Genomic DNA, 15964 nt, shown 5'->3' with positions numbered 1-15964 from the left:
TTTTTCAGTTGACATACGCATGATTTCATTTAATCTCCCCCCAAAATTTGCAAAGACTCTTGTAACATAGAAGGTCCTATGCTTAGAATTCCAGGGTTTTGACTGTTCCTTATTAATACCATTTCCACATTTAATTCCCTAAAAGATCGCCATGATCAAAAAGTCTTCTCACAGGTCCAACATGATTTATTAGAGAGAGAATGCTCTGGAAGAAGTTGAGGCAGTCCAACTTTAAAGGAAATGATGGACAAAAGTCTGTCCAGCACATAAAATGCCAACTGGTGTCTGTGCCAACTGTCTCCCTGGGTACCTGAGGGCCATGTTGTGAGCCGCGGTGCCCAGAGCTCTCCTCCCCAGGATGCAGAGCGCGAAGGACAGAGTCACCAGAGGAGAGTCCTCGTCACTTTCTAGGGGCTTCGAGGGCTGGAAGAGCAAAGACGTTCATTCAGCTTTCATGTGGGGTCCGGCATGCACTTACACAGAACCACACATGCAGAGGTTTTCCACGAGGCAGCCACCATGATCACCTGGGTCCCCCCACAGTGACCCAAAGGATGGTAAACTCTGCTTCCTGAGGCAGTTTCTCTGGAGCTTGGACACAAAAACAAATTTAAATGGGGAAGTTACTTTAGGGAAATAAAGGGGCTAACATGTGGCTTGACAGCCTAGTTTCCTGGAATTGTGAATACGCCACCTTGGATCAGGAAGATGGTCAGAGCTCACAATCAAATGAAAGTAAAAGTCACTCAGTCATGTCTGACTCTTCGTGACCCCATCCACTGTAGCCCACCAGGCTCCTCTAGGCATGGGATTCTCCAGGCAAGAATATTGGAGGGGTTGGCCATTCCCTTCTCCAGGGGATCTTCCTGACCGAGGGATCAAACCCATGTCCCCTGCATTGCAAGCAGATTCTTTACTGTCTGAGCCACCAAATGAATTTGCATCTTAACCTTGTCCAAGGCCCACCTTAACCCTATCCAATGTCCCACCTTAACCCTGTCCAATGCAGGGTGACAGGTACACCAGCAGAAATAGAAGTATAGGAATCAAGTGCAAATGAGGGTTTTCTGTTCCCTCTATAATGAGGAGCCCACTGAACTGACCATAAGTCCACAATCAAAATTAAATGAAGTGGTTCATCCAAGCTTAAGAAGAGGAGCAGGGGAAGATGCAGAAGGAACTTAAAAGTTAAAATATCTTTTGCAAGCAAGCAAGATAATTTCATTTTTATGAGCTAGCTGAGGAAAGAAGAGTGCCCTCACTGTGGGGTTAGCCAGGATCAGCAATAGACTCTTTACTATTTCAGCCACCAGCGGAGGCTCCGCATGGGTTAAAATCTCAGCACACATTCTCCCGGCTGCGTCTGGAGGACCGACTCTGCCACCGACTCTCTCCCACCTGCTTTCAATCACTCATGAAAGGACAAGGACCTGGGCTAGTGTCCTAATTTGGCTTACCAGTTCACATAGCACACTTCATCAGCTGCTGAGAAGGCAGTTTTCAACTTGGATCTACCATCTCCTTCAACAACACATCATGAGAAGCTTTCCAAATCCTGAGAAGCAGAGATAACAAACTCCTTCCACTGGCCTCCCTCCCCTTTCTGCTCTTGCCTGCTTCCTTGTCTTCCTTTTATAAGATGTCATTTTCCTTGCTTTCATTTCTAAGAGGCTGTATTCATTTTCGGAAGCATCCTCAGCATGTGAGCAACAGTGCACAGACATACAGACAAAACCACCGAAGGAGCTTGGATCAACCTGATTGCTAAACAGAATGGGCTTGTCCGCAATTCACTAGGTTTAGTAAATCCTCTGCATTTTAGCCCATATATACTCTGTTCAGAAATCTCAAAAAGAAACTCTAAACAAAGAAGTGTCCAGAGTTTTAAAGCCATGATCGAGGGTTAACACTGTACCAACTCTGAGCACAGTAGAAAGGAAAATGTACTTTCAAGGTGCCTTTCTTGGAGACATGATATATGAATTTTTCCATTTCATTTTGTTTAACTGCTAAATAAACATTTGTTCAAATACTGGTGTCCTTTCTCTGCTCTATTTCGCTATAGTCTACCAGGGCTTCCTTGGTGGCTCAGATGGTAAAGAATCTGCCAGCAATGCAAGAGACCTGGGTTTGGGATCCCTGGGTTGGGAAGATCCCCTGGAGAAGGAAATGGCTATCCACTCCAGTATTTTCGCTTGGAGGATCCCATGGACAAAGGGGCTTGGCAGGCTACAGTCCATGGGGTTGCAAAGAGTTGGACACAATTGAGTGACTCACACACACAGAGTATAAGAAAGAGACTGTCTTTACAAGGCTCCTTGTTTCTTAACTTACATTCAAGTCCTCCAGCCCCACCTCCCTTACCTACCTCTTGCCTTTTCTGGGCACAGTATTGAATCCACTCCAGATAAACATTGCAGTAGCTGGCTCGCGTGATTCCCTGGAGACATGGGACGTAGTCATCATCAATGTTCATGTTGAACATTGCAAGGTCACGCTCAATGTAATGCCACTTGGCAAAGGGCTGCAGGGTCTTCAGAAGTGATTCGTTTTTGATCCAGGAGAACAGTTTGGGGGATGTCACCATATAGTATATTATACTCTGCCGAGAGAAAGAAAGGTTTTGAGCCCAAAGCCTGAAAGACTTAAAATTTCATCCCCTAAAGTAAATCACTGTCAGGGACGAATGACACGTGAAATCCCCATGTGCGGTATCATTTGTATTTCCTGCTAGGTTTAATGTACCCACTGGAGCCATTCTAAAATGCTCCCTCTTGGTCACTGGAGGGAAGAGGGAAGTGAGAAGAGCAGAATGCTAGCGGAATCTCAATGCTAGCTAGAACGGGATCTCAGCGGTAAGAAAGAATGGCAGTCAGGGAAAGCGCCATCCTTTCTGAGAAATGCAAACAAAAGCACTGTGGTTCCTCTGGGTTTCCTGGAGGCCAGGCTGGGCTGATGCTGCTGGAAGAAATCAGGGTAGGTCCTCGTCCAGGGCCTCAGACCAAGAGTGTGTCATGAGCTAAAGCAACATGGTTCTTATGGAAAGTACTTATGATGTACAGTTGTTCAGACACACACACTCACACACACACACACACACACACACACACATGCACAACGTAATCCTGGGTACCCAGACAGTGGACATCTGAGATGTCTTCAAAAATAACCCCAAGTCTCCTCTTCCATCAGACACTCCACTTACGAGTCCAATTGGGGAAAATACCACCCTCGGCTTTATGATTCTGAGCTACAGATTTTTTGAAAGCCATCTTGTAGTTTTCGAATGAGTTCGTCATTCAAGAAGGCTAGCATCCAGCCTGGAGAAGTAAACATATGACAGAGAAAAACACAACCTAAGTCCGCCATGGGCATGTCGGGAATAGACAGGAGTATCTGTGGATGAGTCCTTGCCAACTTCACTCTTCCTTCATTATCACAGGAAGAGGCACATGGCTGGTGTCACTGGGGCTAAGACGGACCAGGGAACACAGTTAGCATCCTATCTGCGAATTGAGAGTGATGAGGAGGGGGAGGGGCAGCCTTCTATGCAAGGAGGCAGTGATTAGAGCTCCTATAAAATCAAACATTTCATTGATGGACTCGTCTGATTATCAAAGGCATTCTTACCAGACGAGAAGACAGAAAGTAACACACATGGGGTGGACATGAACAGGGCTTAGGCAACGGGAATCTATGGAGGTGAGGGGCCTTTCCTAGCCCCCCAGCTCTCCTCCTCTTCTTCTCTTTGGCTGGGACGTGAAACCCACAGTGCCGAGGTTGGAGGTTGCCGAGGTGTCTGATTTCAGGTTACTGCAGGGGGTCGAACAGCTGTGTGGACAGACACACGTGGTCTCTGGATTTGAGCAAAACCACAGCAGATGCCTGACTCAGCTTCTCTCTGCTGTTAGGACCGAGGGCAGCCCACTCATTGCAGAAGTTTCATCTGTGGCTCATGGTGTGTGGTCCTCTCTCCTTCTTTGGGGCATGATCTCTATTAGGCTCCATCATCCACCTGACCCCCAATTGAGGAAGCAAGAAACACGAAGTCTGCAGAGAGTAAGTGGAGTTCACACGTTTCCCTGACCTCTGCAACCCTGTTGGCCTTAGAAAACCCCTTCAATGGAAGGAAGGAGGGAGAGAAGGAGGGAAGGAGAAAGGAAATGAGGAAGAGGCCAGGGGAAGCTGAAAGCAGACATGCAAAAGAAAGACGTGCTTAATCATGGCCACTTTTCATCACTGTTTTGAGGTTTAAAATGAGATGATGCATCTGAAGCACTTAGCACTTGGCCTGGCGCGTGGGATGTGTGCAAAAATCACATCCTCATCATATCTTTGGCATCTCTGACTTACCTACCCAGCAAGCTTCAGGCTCAGGTTGGGGAGCAGAGCCCAGGAGAGGTTTGGAGCAGGGGATCAGGAGGTAGGAGACAGCCAAGCCTCCCATGGTCACCAGAGTACACATCTGATATTCAAATACATGAATCAAGAATCTGGAGGGTTTCCTATTGCCCACCAGCTGGCAGGACCACTTAAAGCTGCTAAGTGTTCCATCCAAAGTCACAAGCCAAAAAGGAAACGGACCGTGACCAAAGGCACAGCTTCTCAGCTGACAGTTATGAAGGGAAGAGAGAAATTTGGTCTCTCTAAACATCTGGCACGAGCAAACATCTGGTCTAGTTTTCCCTCAATATGTACTAATCATGTGTACCAGAGAGAAATAACAAACAAAAAAACGGAAAGCGGAACATTAACCTTTTCATTCATTTCTAGGGAGGAAAGAAAATAACCCCTTCACCCATGAGATCAGAGTAGTTAATGAGGACTTTGAATCCCAGGGATTCAAACTCGTTTCTCTAGTTCTGGCAAAATCTTACAGTGTTGGCTTCTGAGTGGGCTTCCCAGCACTGGGCTTTCCCATGTGGGAGGGGAGACAGTACCATGTCCTTTCCCTGTGGGAAAACAGAACTACTTGAACTGGCTGCAAACTGTACTCCAGCTCCCTTTATTTAGGCAGAGATGCTGTCAATGAACAGTGTGAAATCCTTCAGAATCTGTTGGGATGAAACGGATCCCATAATAGGCAAAGCTAAGTCAGGATGGTGACATGAATTGATGGCATACAAACTGATCCAAATTGAAAGCAAGGACTTCCTCTGAATTAGGGCTTCCTTGGTGGTTCAGATGGTAAAGAATCTGCCTGCAATGCAGGAGACCCAGGTTCCATCCTTGGCTCAGGAAGATCCCATGGAGAAGGGAATGACTACCCACACCAGTATTCTTGCTAGGAGAATTCCACGGACAGAGGAGCCTGGCGGGCTGTAGTCCCTGGGGTCACAAAGAGTCGGTCACGACTGAGTGACTAACACACACACACACACCTCTGAATTAATTTGCGATATCTTGTTCCTCCAGCAGGGACCCTCCTGGTTTCTCATTTTAATTGTAGATCAGCATATTCTCTCAGACAGTTCATCCCAGGAAGAGAACCTGGCAGGCAGTCCAACATGCTGGGGTGTTGGGCTGATGTTGGCCTTATCATCTGCAGGGCAGGTGATAAGCACATCTCCTTTCTAAGAGTTGGGCAGAAACAATGGTGGCCGAGAAACCAGGCCCTCATTTTCCAGCAGAAATCTCATTTCTTGCTGGTCAAGAGGGTTTGAAACACTAATGAATGGAAGAGAGATGGAGGAGGCACCTGGGAAAACCTCCAGTCATCAGGAAGGAAATGATTTCAAATATATTCATAGAGGGGGGCGGAGAACTGACCCAGTTTATGAGGAGATTAAAAAAAAAATCCTTTTGTGTAAAGGAATTATTCCAAGTTTTTCTTCCTGTCCAGTGAAAAATAAAAAGAATGAAACCAAACCCTTGAAACTTGAACCAATTCAGGGCTACAAAGGCAACTGGCAATTTTGTTTGCAGAGGAGTCGAGGTCAAAGAAGAAAATATGCCATTTGTTTCTTACCCTAAACTGCTGCTTCTCCTGTCCTAATAGCCATTCAGCACTTCTGAAATTTCCTTTAACTAACTGTACCAGGGAGGTGAGCACTGTTTCTGAGCTGCCCATCCCCAAAGGGCAGGAAGGCACCGAGGGTGATGTCTGGAGAAAGTCTCACCTGAACAGGCTTTCTTGGTGCTGATGTGAATTACCAGGAGGTACTGGTATGAGCTCCACCTGCCACCAATCTCAGTGTCTCCTGAGGGCTGACCAAGAGTCACAAAACATCTCTTCTACTGAGCACAAACATCTGTAGTGGTCCCCACATCTAGTTGCATATCAAATCACATCAGTTCAGTTCAGTTGCTCAGTCGTGTCTGACTCTTAGCAATCCCATGGACTGCAGCATACCAGGCATCCTTGTCCTTCACCATCTCCCAGAGCTTGCTCAGACTCATGTCAATGGAGTTGGTGATGCCATCCAACCATCTCATCCTCTGTCATCCCCTTCTACTCCTGCCTTCAATCTTTCCCAGCATGAGGGTCTTTTCTAATGAGTCAGCTATTCACATCAGGTGGCCAAAGTATTAGAGCTTCAGCTTCAGCATCAGTCCTTCCAGCATCAGTCCTGTTCAGGACTTATTTCCTTTAGGATTAATTGGTTTGATAGCCTTGCAGTCCAAGGGATTCTCAAGAGTCTTCTCCAACACTATAGTTCAAAAGCATCAATTCTTCAGAGCTCAGCTTTCTTTATGGTCCAAATCTCACATCCGTACATGATGACAGGAAAAAAACATAGCTTTGACTATACAGACCGTTTTCAGCAAAGGAATGTCTCTGCTTTTTAGTATGCTGTCTAGGTTGGTCATAGCTTTTCTTCCATGAAGCAGGTGTCTTTTAATTTCATGGCTGCAGTCACCATCTGCAGTGATTTTGGAGTGCCCCAAGATAAAGTCTGTCACTGTTTCCATTGTTAACCCATCTATTTGCCATGAAGTGACGGGACTGAATGCCATGATCTTAGTTTTTTGAATGTTGAGTTTTAAGCCAACTTTTTGACTCTCCTCTTTCACTTTCATCAAGAGGCTCTTTGCTTTCTGCCATAAATCACCTAGGGAACTTATTTTTTTTAAAAAATAGGTACTTCCCAGGCACACAGAATGGGAATTGCTGGTAGGACGTGGCAATCGACAATCACCTGGCTAGCTGAGGGAGCCTGATGCTACAGATCTGCCCCTGACTGCTGTCCTGCCGGGTCATAAACCATTCCCTGTGCCCCTCTCCTGCCCGCCCAAAGCTCTCATGTCAGCATCACTGCTTGCACGTATGAAACAGAATCAAGGGACTGTCTCCACAAGCCCACTATTATCTAGCAGGTGCTGGGGGCCTCCCTCAGCCCTCTACCATTCGCACATTATCTTGGATTTGTTTTTCAGCTTGCAAATTGTCATTTTAGAAAATGTACAGGGAATTGGGAGCCACATTTCCAGGAGTTAGGAGAGGAGGACTGTGAAAGGAGAGACACGTCAAAAGGCAGGTCCTAGCATGGAGTCCCCAGGCTTCTGGAAAAGCCAAGCAGGTGGACCAAGATGGGGCACCTCAGCCCTTTGCTCTCACTCACTCACAGAGGCCTGCTGGCCCCATGGTGTGGGCCTGGTCTGTCTGGTCCATGGAGAGGCTGTTGATGGGGAGCTCCACGTTCACAGGGCTTCCCTGATGGCTCAGCGGTAAAGAATCTGCCTGCAATGCAGGAGACACAGAAGATGCGGGTTCGATCCCTGGGTCAAGAAGATGCCCTGGAGGAAGGCATGGCAACCCACTCCAGTATACTTGCCTGGAGAATCCCATGGACTGAGGAGCTTGGTGGGCTACAGTCCACAGTGTCGCAAGGAGTCGGACGTGACTGAGTGACCGAACATGCACATATGCCAGGTTCATAGAGACGAGGCTCAGTCCTGGACTCCATCCTCACCACCAATGCCTGCGGAAGACCCCTCAGACCCTTGCCTACACGTGGGTCTCATCCTTCCTGACTGGATGGCCAGGACTCTGGATTCCACATTACCTGGAACCTTCTTTGTTCATTCCAAAACCATGGGCTCCTCCAGCGGTAAGTCATCACAGGAAGGCCTGAGGATCCACAGAGCGGGCAGGGGTGTGTCTCCTGGGCTCATGGAGTTACCAGAAGGGAAGGGGAAAGGGTTTCAGAGGAGGTGGGGATGAATGCCAGCCTGGGCCCCAAGGCAGAGTGTAAGAGGAGCTGGCATGTGAGCTCAGTTTGGACTAGACACTGTGAGTACTGGGGGGGCACAGGGAGGAGTGTTGGGCTGCAGCCATGCAAGGGTTGGGGGAGGGGAGGGTGCACAGGCAAAGAAAAGGGGTGGGGTGCAAAGCCTAGTCAGAAATCACAGCGGATGGCTCTGGGTGGCAGACAAATAGTCCTGCGCTATTCTCCCCGTCATTTTTATGGATTGCAGTTCAGCAGTGAGTTGTGTTTCCTGGTGTGCTCATGAGGGGAGGTGAGCCCAAGGTCCTTCTACTCTGCCATCTTGAATTGCCCCCTCTGTCTTGCCCTCCTCTTGAGGCACTGTGGGGAGAGAGCAAATTAGCCAAGGTGGCGTGCTCAGGCTCTCTCACCCCACGTTTTGTAAATGAAGACTATGTAATAGCCGAGCTCACTTGCAGCACTGCGCATGTGCGTCACGAGGTACTCGCTTGGTCATGGGCTCCTCGCTTGGTCATGGGCTCCTGTGTGTGACACGTCTGTGTGGGCTTCACCATGAAAGCACTGGCTGCTGCTGCGCTGGGGCTACACTGGAGTGACATCATGGGTATTTTATGTGAGCTTATGCTATGGCTCCGTTACAGTTCTGTTATGGTTCTGTTGTGGTTAGCTGCTACGGCTGCTAAGTCAGCCAGGAGAGAGGCTGTGCTGTGGCTGCCGTGCCAGCCAGGAGAGAATAAATGTGTCTGCAGTTCCTATGGCTCCTCACGTCTTCTTCCAGCCTCTTAGCTCGAGCCTTGCCTACCCTGAGTTCAGCGAACAGTGTGAATAGCAAGACAATTGGCGTCACGAACAGGATCTGCGATACAGGCACCAAGGAGGCATGTGGCCTCTGGGCTCATTAATCTGGCCCCTCTAGACCTCTAGCTGCCGCTCAGACTAAGCTCCCAGATCCTTGCACGGCTGTAGTCAGCCCCTGGATCTAGCTCCCCTGCAATGACCACATCTTGTTGCCACATAGGAACTATACCAGATCCTTCTGGAGGAAGGTGTCAAAGAAAGCTGGTTGCCATTTAACATCAGTTTTCTCCTTCCCCCATGACACACAAGTTCTCTCTGGGTTCATGGCTGCCCAGAACACCTTTCCAGACCCCCTTGAAGCTGGCATACAACATTCTGGCCAATGGGACACAGCAGCAGTATTCTGTGGCAACTTTCAGGAACCTTCTTAAGGAATAGCTGGTGCGCACCCTTGGCCTTCACTTTCTAGGTTCCTTCTTCCATCCATTTGAGCCTTGAGATGGGTGTGCTAAATTGCTTCAGTTGAGTCTGATTCTTTGCGACCCTGTGGGTTGTAGCCCACCAGGCTCCTCTGTCCATGGGATTTTCCAGGCAAGAACACTGAAGTGGGTTGCCCTTTCCTCCTCCAGGGGATCTTCCCGATCCAGGGATCGAACCTGTGTCTCCTGCTTTGGCAGGTAGGTTCGTTACCACTAGCACGACCTGCGAAACCTGTCTTGACTCAAAATGGTGGAGCTGGGAGCCGGAAGAAACCTGGGTCCCTGAGAACTTGGAGCAGAGCTTCGTTTATGTGTGAAAGGAATACATGTGTGTGAGTCACAGTGATTTCACGACCCACTGCCAAGTCTAATGTCAGCTGATAAACTGAGTTGCCCAAAGTTGACTCTGTATGAAAACCTTCTTGGACCTCAGATACAATGGCCAGGGGAACGCATGGAGTCATGACACAAAAGATTACAACTTCCTGATTCACTTCCCAAATCTTCCCCAATTTGTGGGAGGTTGGACATTTATTATTTTGCATGAGGTTTGGATGTAAAGTTTTACATCTGTCTAACATACTTTGCCTGGAAAATCTCATGGATGGAGGAGCCTGGTAGGCTGCAGTCCATGGGGTTGCTAAGTCGGACACGACCGAGCAACTTCACTTTCCCTTTTCACTTTCATGCATTGGAGAAGGAAATGGCAACCCACTCCAGTGTTCTTGCCTGGAGAATCCCAGGGACGGGGGAGCCTGGTGGCTGCCATCTATGGGGTCACACAGAGTCGGACATGACTGAAGTGACTTAGCAGCTTAGCAGCAACATGTACAAAGGGTTAGCATGAATCGCTCACGCTGTTTAAAATATTCTGCCAGAGAACAGGGTCTCCCCAATGTCTCTTGCTGCAACCACCTTGGGGTGTGATCATTAAGAGTTCTTTGCCCTTCTGACTTGCACAGTCTGAATTCTATTTCCTGAACAATCAAGCAGCTATTTTTGCTGTGGATGCTGAGGCTCCTCACAGGAGTTACTCCCAGTTTCTAAACATCCTTCTTTGTAGTTGACAGAAACTCCCCAAACTTCAGGCACCTGTGTAATCTTTTGATTTTGTATTTCCTTATTTCTGCTGGACCACTTGTCTCAGCCTCAGCTCGCAGGGAGTCTGGGGTCTCAGATGATGAGCTTCTTCATTCTGAATGGCACTAAGATGTGGACCCTTTTAAAGACCATGTAGGGTTTGCACCATGCAAAGTAGTCCCTCAGAAGAGAAGCCATCATAGACATCCTCAGACACAACTGCCTCTGCCTGTCCTAACCCTTTAGAAAATACTTTCATCCACATTATCATTCTGCATCTTGGTCAAGTCTCACATTTGTCTTCCAGGAGACATATTTCAAACCAAGACCTGTTCTGATGTTGAGTACAGGTTGGACAGATGCAGGTACCCAGCAACTGAAAAAAATGTGCTAGTCCCCACATGAGTGAAGAGAAAAGGCTGCCCTAGCTAATCCTGATGGGATCATTTAGCTATTTTTGCAGTTTATCATGAGCTTAAAAAATTCATTCTGGTTCTAAAAAGTAGAAATTTGCAGAGCCTTTAAATTAATACTTATAATTCATGAAAGTTTAGGCTTGGTCATATTTCCAGCATGTTTCCATTTATCAGCACCATCATTACTGACGACTCATGCTGTGTTAAAAGTGAAGAGTTTCAGTTTAGGAAAGTGAAAAATTTGGGACATGGATGATAGTGAGAGCTTCACAGTAATGTGAATATACTTAGTGCCACTAAACTGTACAGTCAAATATGATTAAAATAGTGTGTTTTATATTATGTGACTTTTGTTGTTGTGGTTTAGTCAATAAGTCGTGTCCGACTCTTTTGCGACCACATGGACAATAGCCCACCAGGCCCCTCTGTCTATGGGATTTCCCAGGCAGGAATACTGGACTGTGTTGCCATTCTCCTCTCCAAGGGCTCTTCCTGACCCAGGGATAGAACCCACATCCCCTGCATTGGCAGGCAGATTCATTACCACTGAGCCACTTGGGAAGCCATGATTTTTTTAAAAAAGTGAAGGAAAAGATCTAGGTAAGAAAAGAGACTGCCTATCAGTTTCCAGGCTTAGAACAGCTGTCCCCAAACTTTTAGGCCCCAGGGACCAGTTTTGTGGAAGTTAATTTTTCCATGGACTGGGGGTAGGAGGCATGGCTTTGGGTTGATTCAAGTACATTACATATACTGTGCACTTTATTTCTAATCTAATCCTGCCACTGATCTGACAGGAGGTACTGGTCCACAGCCTGGAGGTGGGGGTGCGCTGACTTGGGGCACAAAACCTCAGGCCAGTCCAAACCTCTGAGGCTTTTTCACAAAACCAGCAGTCCTGAAACTGAACTAAGCCTCTGCTTCAGATGCTCAGAAGAAGCTTCTTAAGCTCTTTACAAAGCTCTCCAGGAGTCTTTTGAGCCAGCCAAGCATTCCTACTCAGACACGTGTTTGGGACCCGGAGCAGTACCTTGATATAGTATCTGATAAGGATCCTTCGGAGATCAAAAACCTGCAGCATGGTGGCTGCGTTGTTGTCCATGATGCTGTAGCCCTCCAGGATGTACTGGGTCCGTGTGATCTCCCAGGTGAGCCAGCGGAGGTTAAAGGCCGCGTTGCAGGACAGGAGGTGGGGCAGGTGGCCTGGTTTGCAGCAGCAGCAGCCCCTGTCGTCCTCGTCACCCTCCGTGATGGCTTCCACCTCCCTCTGCTGGCAGTAGGTTCCTGGCAATAACAAACACGATGGAAGTTTACAGGAGGTCATAGGATAATCTTTGTTTAGAATGGATTTCCCCCTTTCCCTTACTAAGAGGAAGATGTTAAAGAGAGTCTGGAAATCAGAAGATTTGTATAGTTCTTAGTTCAAGAAAGTACCCCCAAATAAGTCACCAATCTTATAATCATTAATTCATTTATTCATTCATATTTATTTTGACTCTCATCTCCTCCTGTGTTTTTTTTTTTTTTTGTCTATGTATGTGTATGTGTGTGTCTTAGAACAGACACATTCTCATGACAGCCATGGACATTAATGCCAAAATGCAGGATGGTTATATGTTGGGGGCCAGAGTGAGGCACTCTGCCCGTGGCAAGGGTCATGAGGAAGGAGGCTCGACATACGCAAAGGTGGGATTGAGCAAGCCTCAGGAGTCCCCCTGGAAATCCTCGAGCATCTACCCCCATAACCAGAGCCTGCCTGCTTTACTACTTTGTGCTCCCACCTACACCTCTGACTTTATGGGGGGCTGTGCCCACCACCTCTTTCGGAGAAGGAGTTAACCTAGAGCTCCAGTTAATAAAAACTCCTGGGCGTGACAAGAGTGTTTTAACCTACAAACTCCTCTGAAGGTTCTCTAGCCTGCCTGACAGGCTTGTCCGGCCACATGTGATTGCTCACAGCCTCCCAACCGTGAGAGGCACGAGATGCTTTAAATCTTCTAAAAACAGGTTCCTTAGAAAAGTTAGAAAACTATTAGTATAAGTATAATGGGCTGATTAGAAATTGTATTGGTGAAGGGTTTTTCATTTGTTGAGCCAATGTTTGTTGTTAAGTCTCCATATCCCCTGCCCTTACACACATTAATGAATATATAGAAGAAATAAGTATTAACCTTTGATATTAATCACGTTAGACCTTAGGCTAAGTAAATTCTTTCCTTAACTAAAACCCACTACACCCTCACCCTATAGGAATGTAATTTTATTTGGGTGGCGTCTGTTTTAAGAATAATCACCCCTGGAGAAATAAGTGTCCTGGTTGACTGACCGCTGTCACAAGGAGAGGGTCATAAATTGTCAGCAGGCCCCCTGGCCAGATGATGATGTAACACCCCTAAGACCTCTGTATACATTTGTATGAAGCACCTGGCTTTGATAAAAGTCAGGACTGCTGACCCCGCGTGACTTTTGCATAACATCTCAGTGTATAAAAGTAGACCATGGAAAATAAAGAATTGGGATCAGTTCCTCGAAAGACTGGTCTCCCCATGTCTCTCTCTCTCACTCTGGCTGAGTCTCCATCTGGAGAGCGGAACCCGCCATGGTTACTAATTATGCCTGGGCTTCTAAGATCCGACCGGGGAGGCCTCAGTGTCTCCTCTCCTTCGGGAGAATGGAAGGACGCCTGTGGCCTACGTAAGTGGTGCAAACTTCTTGTCTTGAAGTTTTATTGGTCTCCCGCGTAAACCAAGCTACTCAGCCTCTTTTCTCCACTGAATTTTCCTACTGAGCTATCCTCATTCTATTACTCTTTACATCTCTAATTAATATCTAATTGAAGCTATTGTATCCTGATCCTCGCCGATGCCGTCCCTGCTTCGAATACCCTGGATCAGCAGGGGCTGGACCCCGGCAGTTATATCCTTCAGTTTCCCTTTCCAAAAACCTGCAGGTCAAGGCTGAGCCAATAGGAGGCTAAAGAGTGTGGCAGGTGGTGAAGTCAGAGCAACCAGATGCATGTTGAAGTGTTATGAGGAAGGGTGTCCTGGAAGACCTTCTTGGCCCAAGTGCGAGGGCATAATCACCTCACCTCGTACGACTAGAAGCAGGACATCTGACTCCTTTAGCAAGTATTTTGAAACTTAATGCAAACATGAAACTGTCCCCACACCCATTTCCACATCGTTCACTTTTCCTGGGATCGTATCTCATTATTCACAATGCCTGGTACTTGGTAGATGATAACAAAGTGGTTGGTGGAATGACTGAAGGAAAGGCTGGATGAACAAATGAAAGAATTCTTATCCAGATCACTATAGTACAGGCATGCATGCATGCTAAAGTTGCTTCAGTTGTGTCTGACACTTTGTGACCCTATGGACTGTAGCCCGCTAGACTCCAGGCAAGAATACCGGAATGGGTTGCCATGCCCTTCTCCAGGGAATCTCCTGACCCCCACACCTCTTATGTCTCCTGCATTGGCAGGTGGGTTCTTTACTACTAGTGCCATACAGGCAACAGATACCTTATTGAGAAAATCTACAGGGCATGCAATAGCCTCTGGCTTCCCTGCTGGCTTAGACGGTAAAGCGTCTGCAATGCGGGAGACCTGGGTTCGATCCCAGGGTTGGAAAGGTCCCCTGGAGAAGGAAATGGCAACCCACTCCAGTACTCTTGCCTGGAAAATCTCATGGACGGAGGAACTTGGTAGGCTACAGTCCATGGGGTCACAGAGAGTCGGACATGACTGAACGACTTCATTTCACCTTTCACATTACTGGAGGAAGATAAAGACAGGCGATGTTTAAACTAAGTCTCTCTATAGTACCCATGAGTGAGATGGTCATAATAGATCACAGAGGAAAAACTGCACCCTTCAAATAAAAATGTATACACAGAACTGTCATGATAACAGCCTATGAACTAGAAATCAAGATAAGGAAGAAGAGAATAAGCAGGTTGTTGTAACATAAAGTGAAACAGTGAAAGGCTGATCCTGGGTCTTAGGATTCTATTTGTCTTTCTCCAAGACCTCACCTCTTTGGGTCTGAGCTGCAAAGCACTCTTTATTAAACATTTCAGGGCGCTCTTTGCTCATTCTGTAATATGAAACTTTTATTCCTGCAGGGCAAGATGTATAGAAATAACACAGGTGAACCACAATCACTGAGTAACTCAAACCACATGTTGGGGGCACCCAGCGTGAATAATGACCTCCAAGTCCTAACTGAGCGGCCCACTGGAACCCCAGGACTGGGGGCACTGGGCACACCAGCAACACTGGTTAATTATACGATCTGGGGAGAAATGCTCTTTCAGTGAAAGTAAGACAATCCATAGAAATAGACCTCACAAAGGAGAAGCACAAAGGGGGGAACTTCACCTCAAATAGATTAGCAAAACTCTTTCAATGACATGTCTTGAGGGTTTTTTCCAGTTTCTGCTTCCTTCCTTCTTCTCCATCCAGGTTAGGCATTTATCCCGTTGGGCTGATGTCAGTGCTGTTTGTTTGTTTTACATCAAACTGGAAGGAGTGTGTGCGTGTATTCATGAGTACGTGAAGACAATGCATAACTTGGATTTCTACGATCTGAAGAAAATAACTTAGAGGCATCCTTTGTGAGAAGGAAGAGCTCATATCTACACTGATGAGAGGACCGGCTGAGGAAGGGGTTTGCTGTGAAGGACTGCTAGGCAGTCATAACTGCCCAAGGCTTTTAACAAACACCCAGGTCAGGTAAGTCTTGGTACCTTGTTTTAGGAATGAAAGGTTCATACAGTAAGCACCCTAGACAAGAAATTTCCAGTTGAGAACTTTATCTCCTATCGCTGACAATCCTTCAGCTCTACCATCTCCCACCTCCTCTCCCTCCTCCATTCAGTAGCTCTTCTTGCCTGTTCACTTGATGCCAGCCCCTATATGTCAGCTATTGTACTGTCCTACTATGCTTTTCAAGGTGCTGTCCTGTAAGATTCAAAAGGTTTTCTTTATTTCTTGTGTTTGTTTTTAACGCATTATTTGTGTGAA

General features: G+C 47.0%; 1 protein-coding gene across 3 annotated transcripts in view; it reads right to left on the bottom strand.

Annotated features, from left to right (window-relative positions):
• PCNX2 (pecanex 2) overlaps window positions 1–15964 on the bottom strand; it is a 311410-nt gene that overhangs the window by 42243 nt on the left and 253203 nt on the right. For all 3 annotated transcript variants that reach the window (XM_086381075.1, XM_086381076.1, XR_015156551.1), the window contains 3 exons: window positions 11969–12222; window positions 2369–2602; window positions 311–423 (listed from right to left, as the gene is read on the bottom strand). In XM_086381075.1, coding sequence (XP_086237201.1) covers window positions 311–423; window positions 2369–2602; window positions 11969–12222 — 601 coding nt within the window. Of the gene's footprint in view, window positions 1–310; window positions 424–2368; window positions 2603–11968; window positions 12223–15964 lie in introns of those variants that run through there.

The sequence above is a fragment of the Bos grunniens genome, chromosome 28, assembly GCF_055505025.1.
Source record: "Bos grunniens cultivar Pamir isolate PY7600 chromosome 28, Bosgru_T2T1.0, whole genome shotgun sequence".
Taxonomy (NCBI): domain Eukaryota; kingdom Metazoa; phylum Chordata; class Mammalia; order Artiodactyla; family Bovidae; genus Bos; species Bos grunniens.
The sequence above is the reverse complement of the archived record's forward strand: the minus strand, read 5'-3'. Positions and strand labels throughout refer to the sequence as shown.